This window comes from Hyperolius riggenbachi, chromosome 5 (assembly GCF_040937935.1).
Source record: "Hyperolius riggenbachi isolate aHypRig1 chromosome 5, aHypRig1.pri, whole genome shotgun sequence".
Taxonomy (NCBI): Eukaryota; Metazoa; Chordata; class Amphibia; order Anura; family Hyperoliidae; genus Hyperolius; species Hyperolius riggenbachi.
The window spans coordinates 206521157-206538318 of record NC_090650.1 but is presented as its reverse complement, the minus strand read 5'-3'; the positions used below and the strand labels follow the sequence as shown (position 1 = coordinate 206538318).

At 41.8% G+C, this 17162-nt stretch overlaps 1 protein-coding gene and 1 long non-coding RNA gene across 4 annotated transcripts in view; one reads left to right on the top strand and one right to left on the bottom strand.

The window, feature by feature from the left end:
* LOC137518576 (uncharacterized) overlaps nt 1-17162 on the bottom strand; it is a 91163-nt gene that overhangs the window by 9018 nt on the left and 64983 nt on the right. The gene's annotated exons all lie outside the window — the stretch shown is intronic.
* Nucleotides 1-17162, top strand: part of LOC137518574 (uncharacterized) — an 86131-nt gene that overhangs the window by 31868 nt on the left and 37101 nt on the right. For all 3 annotated transcript variants that reach the window (XM_068236628.1, XM_068236627.1, XM_068236630.1), the window contains 3 exons: nt 12168-12203; nt 14297-14377; nt 16205-16350. In XM_068236628.1, the coding sequence (XP_068092729.1) occupies nt 12168-12203; nt 14297-14377; nt 16205-16350 (263 nt within the window). The remainder of the gene's footprint in view (nt 1-12167; nt 12204-14296; nt 14378-16204; nt 16351-17162) is intronic.

Sequence of the window (17162 nt, the reverse complement as noted above, 5' to 3'; positions counted from 1 at the left end):
GGGGGGGGGGAGGAGGAGGGAACTGATGGAGCAGTGCATAAGACAGGCAGGGTGAGTGAGGAGAACAATGCAGAGTCAATCCGCTGGGCTGGCCGAGGCCTTGAGGGCCACTTTGCTGCGAACTGGATGAGAGGGTAGGGAAGCTGATTTTTTTGTTTTAGGACATAGGCAGGTAGTATAACCATATGGACAGTATTGTGAGCTGTACATTTACATTACAGAAGGAATCTCAGGGATGCCTCATTTTATGCAACAGTGGCTACCAATGTTTCAGCTAGTCACAGGGCCTGATTTACTAGAGTGTGACCTATGATTATGGGGTGAAGCCTAAATCTGTGTAAAATGGCTTTTTTTTTTTCCTTTTGCTATTTAAGAGAGAATTAAAGGCTGAAATCAGTTCATCATTGACTTGCTTAATGAATGGAAATATTTCCTGTATTGAATTCATACAAACAGACTTTAGGTCTTCTGTGGTTAGACTCAGAGATAAAGTAAAACTCTGATACTTACCAGGGGCTTCCTCCTGCCCCATAAACACGTCTGAGTCCCACACCGTCCTCCCGCGGTCTGCCGTTCAGCCGCGGTGAGCCCCGGTAACTGGCTCAGTCTATGCCAGTCTGGGTCTACTGTGCACGCGCATACCTCCCGCTCAGTAGACCCGGACTGACGTCACTGAGCCTGTTACCGCGACTCACTGCAGCTGAACGGTAGATCGCGGGAGGACGGTGTGGGACTTGCACGAGTTTTTGGGTGGGAGGAAGCCGCGGGTAAGTATCAGAACTTAACGTCATCTCTGAGTCTCTTTAAATTAAAAAAAAAAAAAATTTGCTTGATTGACGAGGTAAATTTTAGTTTTTATTGTCCTAGCCACAGATTTCACTGCAACAGCCACGTTCCAAATATAGCTATAACACAACTGTCTCTGTATGACTTCTCTGTATAGTGCTTTTTCACCACAGTGATGTCAAAACAAGGTGCTGCCTGTACTTAATGACCTAGCGGCATATAAGTACTGATGTAACACTGCCATGTCACGGAGTACGGGCCCCGGGAGATAACCGAGGCACACAGGAAGAAGCGCACTGGCTGGACAGGCGAGTAAGGGCCCATTCACATTGGGAATTGTAAAAATCAGTTTGCAGTGGTAATGGATCCCTCTCTGATCAGATGTCAATCGGGGAGGGGTCTATCTCTTGGGCACGTCGGGAGACAGCCTACCATTGTATGACTTAATTCTTTCCAGTGGAAACACAAAATGGCAGTCTTTTTTTTTTTTTTTTTTTTTTTTTTTTTTTTTTTTTTCTTCATGCTGTCAGATGTCTCACCAAATGGCAGCTGAGCAAATGAACTTCATGATAGTGGTGAAAAGCTGACAAAAGGCCTAATGCCTTCTACTTATTTTCCTTTTGTGAAACACTTCACCCAAGTTTTCTGGAGGTACATTTACAACTGCTGCTGTGTTTAACAAGGTCTCTTCTCACAGTGAGAACTCAACTAATCTATTGTCTTAAAAAACTTTTCATAAAACTGTAATATTATTGAATATTTTTCCCTTGCTATTCCCTTACTTGAAGAAATGGCTGGGGTGGATAGCTAGCTGTAGCAAATGTTGAAAAATTTTGCAGCTGATTATATTTGAAAAAAAAAGTACATTCTTCAGTATTCAAGCCCTTGTTGAAAAATTACCAAGATGACTGGACATTACAAAATGAAGTATAAACAAACATAACTGCCTGTTTGGGGTTATCTCCTAGCCCCCTCTGTAACATTTTCGCTGCTTTCCGCTGCAATAAAGATGGTAAAAAAAAAACGTTTTATAAACTGTTTGGTAAACAGAAAAGATGGCCACCAAAACAGGAAGTACATCAGCAGAGCAGTGAACTCAGTTAATACACAGTGAGTACACAGAGAATTCAGTGAGTTACACATTGAATTCAGTGTCCAGAGGTTATGTGCAAGTTTTGAAAGAGCTCTGTGTCAATGAAGCATGACAAGCTGTGTCTTTAGAGCCTGGAGTCTCAGCTCTGCACGCGTGTCAGCCTGACAGGCAGCTTCCTCCTCAGCCAGCTATTCTTTGTTCAGTTTATCAGTCTGTGTTTATCAGCCTCACAGATAGCAGACAAGCTGACAGTGAGAGCAGGGACATTGTCTGTGAGGAATAAACATCACACGAGCACTGGAGGGGCGTGGAAGGGGTTAACTTCTTCACATTACTGAAGAGTTAGCAGCCTTCCAGACACAGAAAGATAAGTTGATTTATTACAGAGACAGTGCAAGTAGAAAGTGCTGCAGTAAGCCAGAGCACAATGGAACAGCCTTAGGAACTTGAAGGATAGAAGAAATACTGCTTAAAATGTTGTTAGTCTCTTTAAACCTGCGCAGTATAAGCAGACATTTGGTTTAGATGTAAAGCTGAAATAGAACAGTATATTTACTTACATGGCTGTGTTTCAGTCATGTGTGGCTTATATCTAGCTCTCTGAAAACTTCAGTTATTATTCAAGTTCTACCTGTTCTGCAATCAGTTCTGTCTTTTGTTTGCCTTCCTCTCACTTTGGGGATCCTCCAGTCTGATTAGGCAAAAGGTGCTGTGTATACTCTCTTTACCTCTTACATTGGGAAAGGTCAGTGACATCGACTTTAAATATCTGTTTGGAGTGGGACATACAGTATATGCATATATTGACACTTTGCAGGAGCATGTGCTGATTATTATCCACCTAAATGAATATTAGTGGCTGTACAAATACCAATTTTCTCCTTTTCTAAGCACTTTTCTAGGAACTCCCCACTATTGGAGTTCAATGGTTTTGACCTACCATTTCATGCCTTGAGTTTTTTAGTTGCTGGGTGGTATCATTTACATTTGTTTTTTTTTCTAGGTAATGTCATCTGTAACCTGGTTTCCAAGTCTCACCTTTGAGTCTTGTACAGGGAGACCTGAGCGGTATTTACGTGTCATAACCTGTTGAAATGTTAGAAACTGCTTGGTCTACATCCCATAATACCTGGGGTCCTGTTTCCCTGCCCCATAACTGGAAAGTTCTGTTTGTACTCCTCTACCAGGAGCTCTTGTCAGTCTCTTCTTAGATGAGGGTTGGGAGCAGGACCCAGGCTGGGATTCAGCAGTGACTATGCCCAGTTTCTTTCCTCTATCCCAAGAACACTTAAAGAGAACCCGAGCCAGACATAAAAGTGAAAAAAAGCATTACTACCTCATCCAGGAGGGTGGCCGGATCAGGTAGTGCCCATTGTCTCTTCTCCTCGCCGTTCCTATCTCCTGCAGTTCTTTAGTTTCAACACTTCAGAAGCATCTCAAAGCGGAGATTGGAATGCAGGGGGCAGAGGAGAGGTTGGGAACAGGCAGATGAGAGCCAGTGAGAGGCTCTTCAAGACAGGAGAAGGGGCATTATGCAGGAGTTCTTCTCCTGCAATGGATGGCCCTTCCCCATTACTCTGTCGACATTCTCAATGTCACCAGATGCAGGGGGGCTAGCAAAGCACAGGGGGGCTGTTAGTGGTTTAGAGGGCATACGGAGGCATGTCCTTTAGATGGGAACATACCTCTGTCTCTCTAAGCTATCCCCCCCCCCCCCCCCCCCCTTCTTCTTTTTTTAATTTCTTTTTTTTTTATTAATTAGAAATCGCCTCGGTGGCACTTTTAAGGCTGAACGTTGGTGTACTTAATACTGAAAAGTGAATATTTGATAAACCAGTTTACCTTTTCATCGCCGAAATGTGTGACTGACAGATTTTGTAAGATTTAGAAGTAAATGCCAGGAATGAAGATATAAAATACACCCAAATGACAAAAAAAATGCAGATTTTGCATGCAGAATTTATCTTTAGATGCATTTGCAAGAGCTGTGTGCATATGTGCTATATTTGTGTATGTATGGTCATACCTTGGATGCATGTTATACTTGTGCTTCTTCTGAACAAGCAGTAGACGTGTGGAAAGGCATTAGTAAAATATACCAGCATAAGGGCACATTTGCCTATATGGGGCAATCCACATCTCTCTTGAGTTTCAGGCTGTCCCTGACGCTCACATTTGGATAAAGGAAGAGGTGATGTTTTTGAGTCAAATTGTTATGGGTGGGTAACTGGTAAGCTTCCAGAATCTGATGAGTAACCCGGTCATGTAGGAATTTAGATACCTTTTAGTAAATCATGCTTTCTCTAGACAGTCCCCCATACTCCAATCAAAATGTACAATTCCCCTGCCCTGGAGTTGATCTCTGGGCAAATTAAGCACACCATAGGCAAAATATATAAACCACTGTTACAATACAAGGCTATTGATGCTACCACTCCCCTTACGCAGTAAATGGCAAGCATATTGTTAAAAAGGTGTCCCCCTGTGTCCGTGAACATGTTACCCAATTGTATATTTAACATCATGCCTACTTGACACTAGCTAGGATAACTTAATATAAACTCACAATTACCAATGAGTGCCCCAAATGCCCCATCAACAACTTTATTTTATCTGATATGAGAATGTCTAATTATATCTGGGTGTTGGAGACAAGTCAATAGATTCCTGTATGATAGGCTGGGATGTCCCGTGACTAGCGACCCTGTGTTATGAGTTCTCAGTATAGTCCAGGATGAAGAACTAGAAGCTCCCACTAAGTCCTTAATAACTGAAACGTTGTTTATGGCAGGAAAGGTGTAGTGCAGATGGCCTGTGGCCTCGCCACCAGCCTTTGAAAACTGGGTTAAAAGCGTTAACTCTTTGTCTTAAAAAAAAAAACTTAAAGCTGTTGACGGGGCAGTGGTCAAAAAGTTCCATCCAAACTGGGATAGATGGAAAGTTTTAGGAATGATTTGTGAAAGCTAATGGTGGCTTGTGTAAGACTCCTATCATACTGCTAGGGTCAGTACCTATTCAGTAAGAAGTCCTTGGGCAAGACTTCCTAACATTGCAGGGTGGCCCCTTGAGCACACCCTTAGTGGCTGCAGCTCTTGAGAGCTTTGAGTCCAACAGGAGAAAAGCGTCTAATAATTATGGTATCAATTGCGCTCCCCCTGTATTGCCCCACTCCCCCTAAAACATCAAGGCCTGCTGCACCTCTGCTACATGCACGTCTCTTGTAAAGTCACAGTTCTCCTAAGGTGCGCTGCCCATACAGATCCCACATACACCACTGTTGAAGTTCTTTAGGGTCATATTCTCTTGGTCCTCCTCTCACGGAAAATGATGCCTAATTACCCGCCAAGTATATTCACCACTAATGGACAAGCATCATCCAAAGGCTCATGAAACAAAAGACATAGAGGAAAAAATCATAGTATGGTCTACTAAGCTTTTCCAAGGGGGAGACCTCCACCTTATGGGGGCCCAGTGAAGGATAACACAGCTACGGGGTCACCACTGTCATCTCATGCAATGACCAACAAATGGCACACTCACCTGGCTGCAAGGCTGCCCCACCCCCGGAGAAAAGTGCTATACAAATGTTAGGATTATATACATTATATACCTCCCTACTTGGTATATAGATGCCACCACTCACTTTGACTTCATATCAGAACATATGTGTGTGTGTGTGTGTGTGTGTGTGTGTGTGTGTGTGTGTGTGTGTGTGTGTGTGTGTGTGTGTGTGTGTGTGTGTTCTGATATGAACCATAAGAATATATATTCTTTTACTGATAACGGAATGCATGCTCGCCGCTGTCTGCACTCCCACGCGCATACTTGCCGCCGCCCGTTTGCCTGGAGATCAATGAATGGGAACGCAGTCCCAATTGCAATGATATCACCAGCTTCAATGAGAAGCGGCTGTCAATGTAGAAAAAAAAAAAAAAAGTTTCACGTCCACACTTTACTTCCTTTAAGCGTACATAGTATGCTCACAGAACTCTTAGAAAAGAAATGACTTAAAATTTAAAAATAACTCCGTTGATATGCTAATGGCCCTGAGCTAATGTGTGTTTTAAGCTAATTCTTTGCAAATGTATGCAGCTTGTAATTTAGTATATTTACAAACTGGCATAATTTTGCATAAAATATGCTTCGAGTTGGAATTATTAGCATTTCATTGACCAGCCATTATGAATAGCCGCAAGTTTTGGAAATTGGTTTTCCAAGAGTGGTTACAGGCAACAGAAAGAAGTGCAGGCTTGTGCTATCAGTGGCAGTACAGCCTGTTTGCAATCTCATGCAGCTCTGCAGCCCGGCTGTCAGGCAATCTTTAGGCAAGAGGGAAGGGGAAGGAGAAGTGCTCCAATCATGGAAGTATGTCAACATTTATTTTAAAGCAATAAAACATTCAACTTACTAAAAGTAGTAGGATTAAAAAATCTCAAGGGTATGAACCCTACACATTAGAGTGAGCCCTGCCACAACTGCTGTGGCCAGCAGCGATTGATACCAGTTGGAGCGAGGGAGGCAGTCTCACCCTGGTGGTCTTATGCCAGTCATGTCAAAATGCTCCATCTGGGACCGATTGCTGCTGGCCACGGAGGTTGCGCCAGGACTCTGACATGTAGGGTTCATACCCTGGAGATGCTTTTAATCCTACTACTTTTAGTAAGTGGAATGGATTATTGCATTTGAAATTTTGACATACTTAACGATTGAAGCACTCCTTTCTCTGTTCTCTTGGGTTACAGGGAACATTAGCAATTTATTGCAGAGTGCGCGTTTCTCAGCATTACTGGTGGAATAAAATTAAAACTACGCAGGTAGTCTATTTTTTTTTTTTTCTGTTTGCGTTGAATAGTTTCTCATAGTCTGTTCCATGCAAAACTTGTTCATCACATGGGCCTGTATGCAATTAACTTTTTCTCCTGCGGTTTCTTCTAGGTGATAATTGAAAAAGTAGCTGAAAACAGGTTATCAATGTTTTTTCTCACTTGCTGGTGGTTTACACTAGCTGTACAAATATTATCTAGCAGAAAACTAAGGAAGAAAATGTGAATTGCATAATGGCCATAATATGAAATGGAGACTTCAAGATCCCTAGGGGGTTATAAAAGCAGGGCTATTCCCAAAATGAAAAAATATCTTGTCAATCTGCGCCAATGTCCGGTTCTCATACAGCACTTCAGTGTCTCCACCACACCCAATAGTAAAACGCACTTGCCAGCCGAGCACTGCAAATGCAGCGCTGGAGGCTTGGGCGCAGCCGGCGCCACCATAGACCGTAATAGGAATTATGGCTATAGCGGCGCTCAGTAGTAACTTCGGCGCCGTCAGAAGACAGAGCTGAAGTTACTTTTAAAACACTGTAATTCGCTTTCCAGCAGTAGCTGGAAGGTGAATTACATCATTCCCCCACTATCTAAGTGGACCTAGAGAGGGAATAGTATTTAACGCCGCCGGGAACTTTTGCAGCAGCAGGATAAGCAATACCGGCTGTATCCTGCATCCAAGTCTCTCGGTGGCCAATTCTCTCGGACGCTCACCAGCTCCACTGATCATATATCATGATCATATGTGCTTGTTACCCTCTTTATGCCTGTCTGGTTTGTATGGGCTTCTTCAGCTTTAAATCATCGTTAATAGTGTGCTTCAGGAGAGCATTTCATAGCAGACAAGCTGTGAAGTGCTTGTCTGGATATACTTGAGAGGATCAAATATTTGGTTTGACTTGTATTCAAGCAAGCATTTTTTTAATGACTCAAGTATGTCTATCCAGCAAAGTTAATGGCTTCACTTGGGGAACAGGAGGGGTTAATGGCTGTACTGCATAAGTATTGTAGCCATAAATCTCTCCTGGCCCCCAAGTGCAGCCATAAACTCCTCCAAGCCCCTCACATGCAGCTATTAAGACTCTAAACTCTCCCCATGCCTCCTATCATTGTTGACTGTCTCTGTGTCCCCCTTGTTCCCCTTTCAATGTGTCGGTGTCGGCATCCCCCTGCTCCCCTTTTCATTGCAGTCATACTATGTATAGCCCTGCTTCCCCTTTCAATATGCCCAATATCTGTCTCCCCAATCAGTGTGGCCATTCCCCTTGTTCCCCTCCACTGATGCTGACCAATTTGTCCGCCTGCCCCGCCTTCATTGTGGCCAGTGCTGTGACTAAACAATAAAACATCCTCCCTCCCCCCCCCATTGTCGCCAGTGAAGTGTAAACATCCCCCTTCCCTTTTGGCCAGTGTTGGGATTAAAAATCTCATCCCTCTCCCATTGTTGCCAATTAAGGGAAAATGCTCCCCTCCCTCATCCATTGTGGCCAGTGTTGTAAAATAAGATATCACCCACAACCCGCCCACCCTGGGAGCTGCAGCGGCCAGCGTGCCTTACTATGTGTAATCATATACACAGCCCCGTCAGAAGCCTCCATTCACAGAACCAGTGCCGGGCGCTACGTTCTATCACCTCTCTTACATGCTGGTCTACCTGTATTGGCGTAGCTCTGCATCAGAAAGAAAAAAACTGTTGAATCAGGTACTGCAGTTAATTCTGTTTTAATGGTGTTTTCAAATGTGGATAAGATCACCATTTGTATAAAAGATTGTTGCATTCAAGGAGGTAGGTACAAAAAAATCATCATGTGCAAAAAATCATCATGTGCAGACATCTTATGCATTCAAACAGTTGCATGAGGAGGATGTCCTACCATATCAGAGGGTGGCGGTGGTGGGTGCAGGGCATAAGCGTCAACCAGACGTTCACGCGTCCAAAAAGGAGTCGTGTTCCGGTATGCGTAATAAGTTACGTGTCAGTGTAGACCATGCGTTCCATTATGGGACGCACGCGGACGCGTAACTGTACGCCTGCGATCTAAAAAGAGGCGTATTCACCATCCTAAAGGAGTACATTACTCCTAATTGCAAAAATGATCACAAAAAGTGCCGTTTGAAGTTGGCTGTAAGGTACAGTGACTCAAACGTGGATGTGGACATAAAGATTGCATAAAAACGTTGAAAAAGCAAGGGGAAGGGGAAGCTGGAGGACAATAGAAACAGATATTGCAGGAGTCATCAATCCTCATTACAAACCTATTTACATAAAATTGCAATACAAAAATTTACTGATTCAATTCATCAAAAATTTGCATATTTAAGCCTAAAAAAAATCTCAAATGCAATGATAGCTACAGCTATGGATCTGAAAAACATGCTAAATCATTATGATCATTAAAGCCTAATGGACCAAGGGCTTTGCTTTTAATAATCAAGAGCGACTCTTTTCTCAGTAAGGCCTGGTGCACACCAGAGGAGTTTTTCTGAGCGTTTTGAGTTTTTAAATCTGCTGCTAATGTTATCCTATGTGTCTGTGCACACTGGAGCAATGAGGTTTTGTAAAAAAAACCATAGCATTACATTGGGAAGAGCTTTTAGAGGTTTCAAAAGCTCTTCCTAATGTAATGCTATGGGTTTTTTTTTTTACAAAACCTCATTGCTCCAGTGTGCACAGACACACAGGATAACATTAGCAGCAGATTTAAAAACTCAGAACGCTCAGAAAAACTTCTCTGGTGTGCACCAGGCCTTAGAGCCGAGAGCGGTCTCCGACCAATCGCCCCCACCTGTTTGGGGATCATAACTTGTGCTAACCCACAAAATTTTAACACATCTGGGTTCATGTGTTTGTCGGACATGCTCTTCACGTTCAGTTATACGCAAATGGCTAACACCTTCGGAAACGTTATAAAAAAAAATTGGTTTATATTAGTCAAAGATCCCACTTTGAAATCCCTACTGCCCCAATCTCCACTAGTGGCGTTTAGGCGTGCACCTACAATTGGGGACTACGTCACCAGAAGTTAATGCACATCTAGTCCCATGAATAATTGGTTACAAAGATGTCGGCTGAAGGGCAACCACAGATGTCAATTTTGCTCCCACTGCCAATTTATGCAGACCGGCACGTTTTATCATGTTGTCGCTTTGCATTGGACATTGCGTGATTTAATAACTTGTAACACTAAATTGGTAGTATATGCCCTGTGGTGCCCTTGCGGCCGATTCTACATTGGCAAGACCATTCGCCCTCTAAAAGAGAGAATACAGGAACACTGGCGTTCCATTGAAAATGGCAAAGGTGCCACGAGAATGGTAGAGCACGTCCGACAAACACATGAAAGCAACCCAGATGTGTTAAAATTTTGTGGGTTAGCACAAGTTATGATCCCCAAACGGAGGGGGCCGGAGACCGCTCTCGACTCTTACTGAGAAAAGAGTCGCTCTTGATTATTAAAAGTGAAGCCCTTGGTCCATTAGGCTTTAATGATCATAATGATTTAGCATGTTTTTTTTAGATCCATAGCTGTAGCTATCATTGCATTTGAGATTTTTTTCTTAGGCTTAAATATGCAAATATTTGATGAATTGAATCAGTAAATTTTTGTATTGCAATTTTATGTAAATAGGTTTGTAATGAGGATTGATGACTCCTGCAATATCTTTCTATTGTCCTCCAGCTTCCCCTTACCCTCGCTTTTTCAACGCTTTTATGCAGTCTTTATGTCCACATGCACGTTTGAGTCACTGTACCTTACAGCCAACTTCAAACGGCCCTTTTTGCGATCATTTTTGCAATTAGGAGTAATGTACTTCTCCTTTAAGATGAATACGCCTCTTTTTAGATCGCAGGCGTACATAGTTACGCGTCCGCGTGCGTTCCATAATGGAACGCATGGTCTACGCTGACGCGTAACTTATTACGCATACTGGAACACTACTCCTTTTTGGACGCGTGAACGTCTGGTTGACGCTTACGCCTTTATGCATGCGACCGGAAATGCGTACATCATTGCGTACCCGCCCCCAATTGATGACACAGGAAATAAAAACCAGTGTATTTTTGTGTAATGGCGTGGATCAGCCTCGGAAGAAGGACCGCAGTGCGAAACGGCTGTTAGGCTACCGTTTTTGCCCTGCACCCACCACCGTCACCCTCTGATATGGTAGGACATCCTCCTCATGCAACTGTTTGAATGCATAAGATGTCTGCACATGATTGTTTTGTACCTACCTTCTTGAATGCAACAATCTTTTATACAAATGGTGAGCTTATCCACATTTGAAAACACCATTAAAACAGAATTAACTGCAGTGCCTGATTCAACAGTTTGTTTTCTTTCTGATGCTGATCCTTTATGTATATTTCGCAAATTATGAGCACGCAGTATCTGTAATATTGTCAAGGTGGCTTTTTGAACATCTGTCAATCCTCACTCCCAGTGGTACGGCTACAGATCCCATAGTGCCGGCAATCCTTTGCTACTAGACTTTATTAGCGTAGCTCTGGCCCCCGAGGTCACGTGACTCAGCGCTACACTAATACAGGCAGACCAGCATGTGAGAGTGGTGACTCTGTGCCCGGCTCTGGATTCATGATGGAGGCATCTGGCGGGACTGTGTATATGATTACACATAGTAAGGCACGCTGACTGCTACATCTTGCAGGGGAGGGGGGCTTGCTGGTGAAATTTTACTTTTTAGTAAGGCATGCTGGCTGCTGCATCTTGTTGGGTGAGTGTGAGAGCGTGGGTGTGGGTTATAATTTAACACTGGCCACAATGGAGGGGGGATATACACACAACGCTGCGGGTATGGAGGGAGAGGGTAATGACCCTACCCTCCCTCTTCCTCAACCCCCCCACCCCCAATGGGGCGAGAAATTTAGAACAGACTAGAGTATAAGGCAACTCCCAAACTTTACTGTGAGTCCTACATTTCTTGACTTATAGTCCAGTATATACTGTAATAATTTTATGTGATCAGAGGAGCTGGTGAGTGCGTTTTTACTATTGGGTGTGGTGGAGGCACTGCAGGTACTGTATGACAACTGGACATTGGTGTCAATTGAAAAGATATTTTTTGCATATTGTGAATGTGGTTTCAAACATTAACCGGCAGCCTAAGCTGTGATTGTGGAGAGACTGTTATTTGCACATTGGACTTTTTTTTAGAGCTTCACAAAATGAAGCCTGGATAGCAAAAGCTCAGCACCCGTGGTTCTAAGGCACTGGTAATTTTGATTATCAGGGTACATTTTAGTCCAGTATGCTAATTCTTGCAGGTATAAAGGTTCACTTAAAGCTTCATAGAAAGGTAAGACTATCAAAATAGTGCCATGATTAAAAAGGCACTATGGAGTTACAGAACTATAATAAAATGTTACTTCTGAACCACTTCAAAAATCATATTATAACTGTTAAAGCTGATCTATACCTCAATTTGAATTTATTTTTATCTTCCAGCATACCAAGCAGAGGATCCCGCCGTGTCCAATCCTGGTAAGTGGTGTAAATAAAAGAAGGGGCAATATACATAGAATAATATAGATACAGCCAAAACTTGGAACTGTGCAGGTTTAGTAAAAAGTGTACGGTACACTGTGCAATATTTATACTTACATGGGGCTTCCTCCAGCACCATGTGGACCGTGGGCTTCCTAGCCACCTTTCCCAACAGCTCCGTTCTACCTTGAAAAGCTCCAATAGTTGGGCTTTTATATGCATGCTTGGCCACGTGCCCTCCTGGCCATGCGAGTGCGATGGGGGCTTGCACATGGCTGAGCCAAAATGATCAGAGCTTTCTACGGGACAATGGAGCTAAATTTTAATATATGTCAATGCAAGCGTTTTTTTAAAAAGTTTTCAAAACTAATGGCAAAGCACTCAGAAAAGTACTTATGTGTCTGAGCCCTTAAAGTGTACTAGAGATGATAAAAGATAAAAATGTTATACATACCTGGGGCTTCCTCCAGCCCCATAAGCACAGATCGCTTCCATGCCACCGTCCTCAGTCTTCTCCAGCTACGCTACAGGGTCACATAACTTTAACCAGTCACGGCGTGGGAGCATTCCGTGCTTATGAGGCTGGAGGAAGCCCCAGGTATGTACAAACCTTTTTATCTTGTATCCACTCTGGTTTACTTTAATGCTGATGGCATCCAGTTTCCTTTGCATACCAGCACTTTATAAATGACAACTGGAAGCAGTACAAGGGCTTTTATAGCAGGGTTGTGGAGTCGAAGAGTTAGAGCAATTTTATCACTAGCATTCTCATTGTTCCATATGTTCAAATAGTTTTTTGGACGACTGATATGTTGCATTTCAGTCAACTGAAAACCATAAATATTAATAGTATGGCCATCAATGATATGATGTGTGGTAAAGTACTTACAACATATAATTCAAAAACAATACTGAGCATTAAAAATCTATTAGTACAGTTGGTTTAACCAATTAATGGCAAACTGATTTATTAAAGCGTCCTGTTTGAGCCTGTTAACAGCAACAGGACGTTTTAATAAGTCTCCCACCGCCGCTCTGCACATGTGGGCGCAGCCGTTACCGGTCAGGTCTCCGTGTTCTGTGATTGGAGAAGAGGACCGAGTGGTCCTCTACCCAATCGCAATACCTGGAATAAATGGACGTGACTGCGATCAGCGGCCACGTGCATTTCATAAAACAAGAAGCCGTCACAGTTCAGTAAAATGTAAAAAAAAAACAAAAAAAAAAAACTTCCTAAACAGGAGTGTTCACTAGCACCATTTTGTGGGCAAAAAGCAAAATTACACATACAGGCACATACATACATACACTTATACACTATATAAAAAAAAATAAATTACACTTCCAAAGCCTATCTCTCTTCATAACCTCCCCCCCCCCCCCCCCCCCCAAAAAAAAAACTTGTAAAAAAAAAATCAATTTAAAAAAAAAATACATAAATAGTTGTTTAGGGACTCGGCTCTTATATTTTATGAGGGAATATTACTTTAACTTTACTATAACTTTACTATATAGGGGCTTGTAATTATGGCCTGGACAAAACCAAAAAATAACACCTATATTTCCATATACTATATTGCCACCATACATTGTGATAGGGACATAATTGAACCGGTTTAATAATTGGGACAGCTGGGCAAACAAAATGTGTCGGTTTTAACCACAGGAGACCGTTTAATTTTGAAAAACTATAATGACTGAAAACTGAGAAATAATGAATTTTTTCCATTATTTTCTTATTTTTCCCGTTAAAACGCATTTGGAATACAAAAAATTCTTAGCAAAATGTACTACCCACAGAAAGCCTAATTGGTGGCGAAAAAAAGCGGTATAGATCATTTTGTTGTGATAAGTAGTTATAAAGTTATTAGGGAATAAAAGGGAGGAGCACTGACAGGTGAAAATTGCTCTGGTCCGTTAGGGTAAAAACCCTTGGGGATGAACTGGTTAAACTAAGAAATGTGCTTTAGCATCGATGTCTGTGGTTTTAGTATTATATTAAAAAATGTTTTAATCCAATTCTTGTAAATATATTTTTTCTCTCATTTGTGTTTCTCTTGTGATTCAAAGCTGGTGTTTTTCTCCACTAGGGACACTGCCGGAGGATGTCAGAAACACTCTAGTTTCTCTAAAAGATTATATTGACCGAAAAGGCAGGGAACCTCTTATTGGTAAGTATTACTTGAAAAGATTGGTTTACTGAAAATTATATACAATATTTTTTTGTGTGTGTAACAAAATGTGTATAATAAATGGCAGATGGTCAGTAATAGCTGCTTTATGCAGATGACTGAATGACAGACACAGTTGTGTAACATATTAATGGTGTTTCCAAAGAAATTAGTATTTCATCTAGATCCATTGTATCTTCCAAAGGTTTCCCCTTCCTTTTTTTATTGTAGTGAGACTATTGTCTTCCCATCCTTATGCTAAGATCCTAATGGCATGTATGTATGTACTTTTCATGAAAGCAACTTGTACGGTTGGTCATGTTTTGCGGTTGGTTGTGCATTAAAGGCTCATACACTGGTTCAACTTAATGCACAACCAACCACACAACATGACCAACCGTACAACAAATTGTTTACCTGACAAGTACGTACACGCGTTAACCAACTAAACGACCAACTCACTTGAATAGGCCACAATATAAACAAGACACGGCACTCAGAGAGCTGTGAACAGCAACAAGCTGTATTGGAGTATGAGAATACACACACAATGTTTTGGGCGGAGCCCTTCCTCAGGTGTCACTTGAATACTATGCGTGCAAGCTAAATGACAAACTTCACAACATGTCCGCTTTCAAAAACGATGCAGTTGTTCAAAAGACTTGCACACACATTCCAACCTGACAGATAGTTGGACAGATTGATCAACAAGCAAGTTTGAAAGATAGTTGGACAGATTGTTGGTAGGTGTGAATGAGCCTTAAAGGGGCACTATGGTTAAATAACTGGTTATAATGTCATTTAATATAAAATATGTAGCAATGTTTAACACATATATTGTCCTATAACGGCTCACCCGAGCAGTTTTATTACTCATCTCAGCCGCCGTACGTCTCAGGACATTGACGTACGGCTCTGATGAAAAAATGCTCCTGGCTGAGGCATCCCAGCTGGCTCAGGAATGGACACATTGTTGTCCGTTGCTGTGGAGACCAGCTCTCTGCGATGTATCTGTGTCCTGCATTCTTTCCATCAGAGCCGTACGTCAATGTCCTGAGACGTACGGTGGCTGAGATGAGTAATAAAACTGCTCGGGTGAGCCGTTATAGGAGATGGAGGAATCCTCTCTTGAAACATCAAAGGGGGGATTAAAACAGCAGCTCAAACAGCTGATAAGCTGCCTCCTACTGCACAATGGTATGTGCTGATTTGGCGTCAGATAATTTCCTCTGCTGACGCCACTCATCTCTAACTAAGGGTAATGTAATATTGAAATAGACTTTTTTTCTGCCAAAATATATGTGTTAAACATTGCTACACTTGCACATATTTTATATTAAATTACATTATAACCAGTTATTTAACCATAGTGCCCCTTTAAGAATGAAGATGAGTGAAAGTTTAAATCCCTGGATGTCAGGCGTGCAGTTCTCACTTACCTAGATTGTACCCAGCCTTTTATGGGCCCTGATAGAGGTCTCCAGGCGACAAGGTTTATAATTCAGTTTGATTTCTTTTTAAAGGGGAGCGCTCTTCGCCCACAGAAATATTACCAGTGGTCAGTACATCAACCGCCATATCATTAAGCAGCCATTTTTGTAACATTTAACAAGGTTTCCTGAGTGTGGTGCAGTTCTATTGGATTTTGATCATGAACTATCTTGCTTTTGATTATGTAACACTCGGGTTGAGGGGAGCAAAAACGACGGATTATGGTAACTCTTATTGTCCCTTTTTTTTTTTTTCTCCTGAATAACTTTGTATTTCAATAACTTTGAATCAGACCCTGACATATGCATGTAAAATATGCCTGTCCCTGTTTTGCAGGCATGGAGTATATCCTGGAATACAGAGTCCAGTTTAGTCCAGAGAAAATTGATATCAAATATTACTGTGAATTATGTCACTTGGACTGTGGTGTAATCCCTATAGTGGACCATTTGGTTGGTTTGAAGCACAAAAAAATGTATCTGGTGAGTAAAGAGTTTTGTCCTACTTTGTACTGCCTGTTGTATAGCTAAAATACAGTCTTTAATACTGGATCTTTCATATTATTGTTACTTTTAATTTTAAATGCATTTACACGGACTGCCATCTAAAACTATTCATTTTAATCTGTCTTATCTAATTGTGTAACAAATTCAGATGGAATCCCTACATTTCCTGTACCAGCAATTGTCACTAAGATGGAAAAAAAACAGAAATCTGTGTAATAGCTTACCTAGCATGGACAACTAAGATGGGGGGAAAAAAAAGTTAGTGTAGCTGTCAGCAATACTATCTCAGAAAAAGAACCCACATATATTAGTAGATAAATACTTGTTCTACTTACATAGCATGTATCGTTATCTGTAGACACTACAGTGTATATTCTCAGATAGTGACCATCACCAAAGATAAAAATTATCAACAGGTCACTCACTGTCATTAAAAACAGTTCCGACCGGTTTCGGCCTTTCACCGTCGTTAGGGAACATGTTCCCTGACGACGGCGAAAGGCCGAAACCGGTCGGAACGGCAACTGGAGACTGGGCAATTGTACAAAGAGACCGTGAGATTATTCTGTGTATCTATATACACTATATGCTTATTACTACTAAGGGTCCCTGTCAAAAGGACCCCTAAAGTAAGATATTGTATATGTGTTGTTGTTTGACGTTTATTAAAATATACTGTTTTTAATGACAGTGAGTGACCTGTTGATAATTTTTATCTTTGGTGATGGTCACTATCTGAGAATATACACTGTGGTGTCTACAGATAACAGTGTGATCACCTAGCGCTG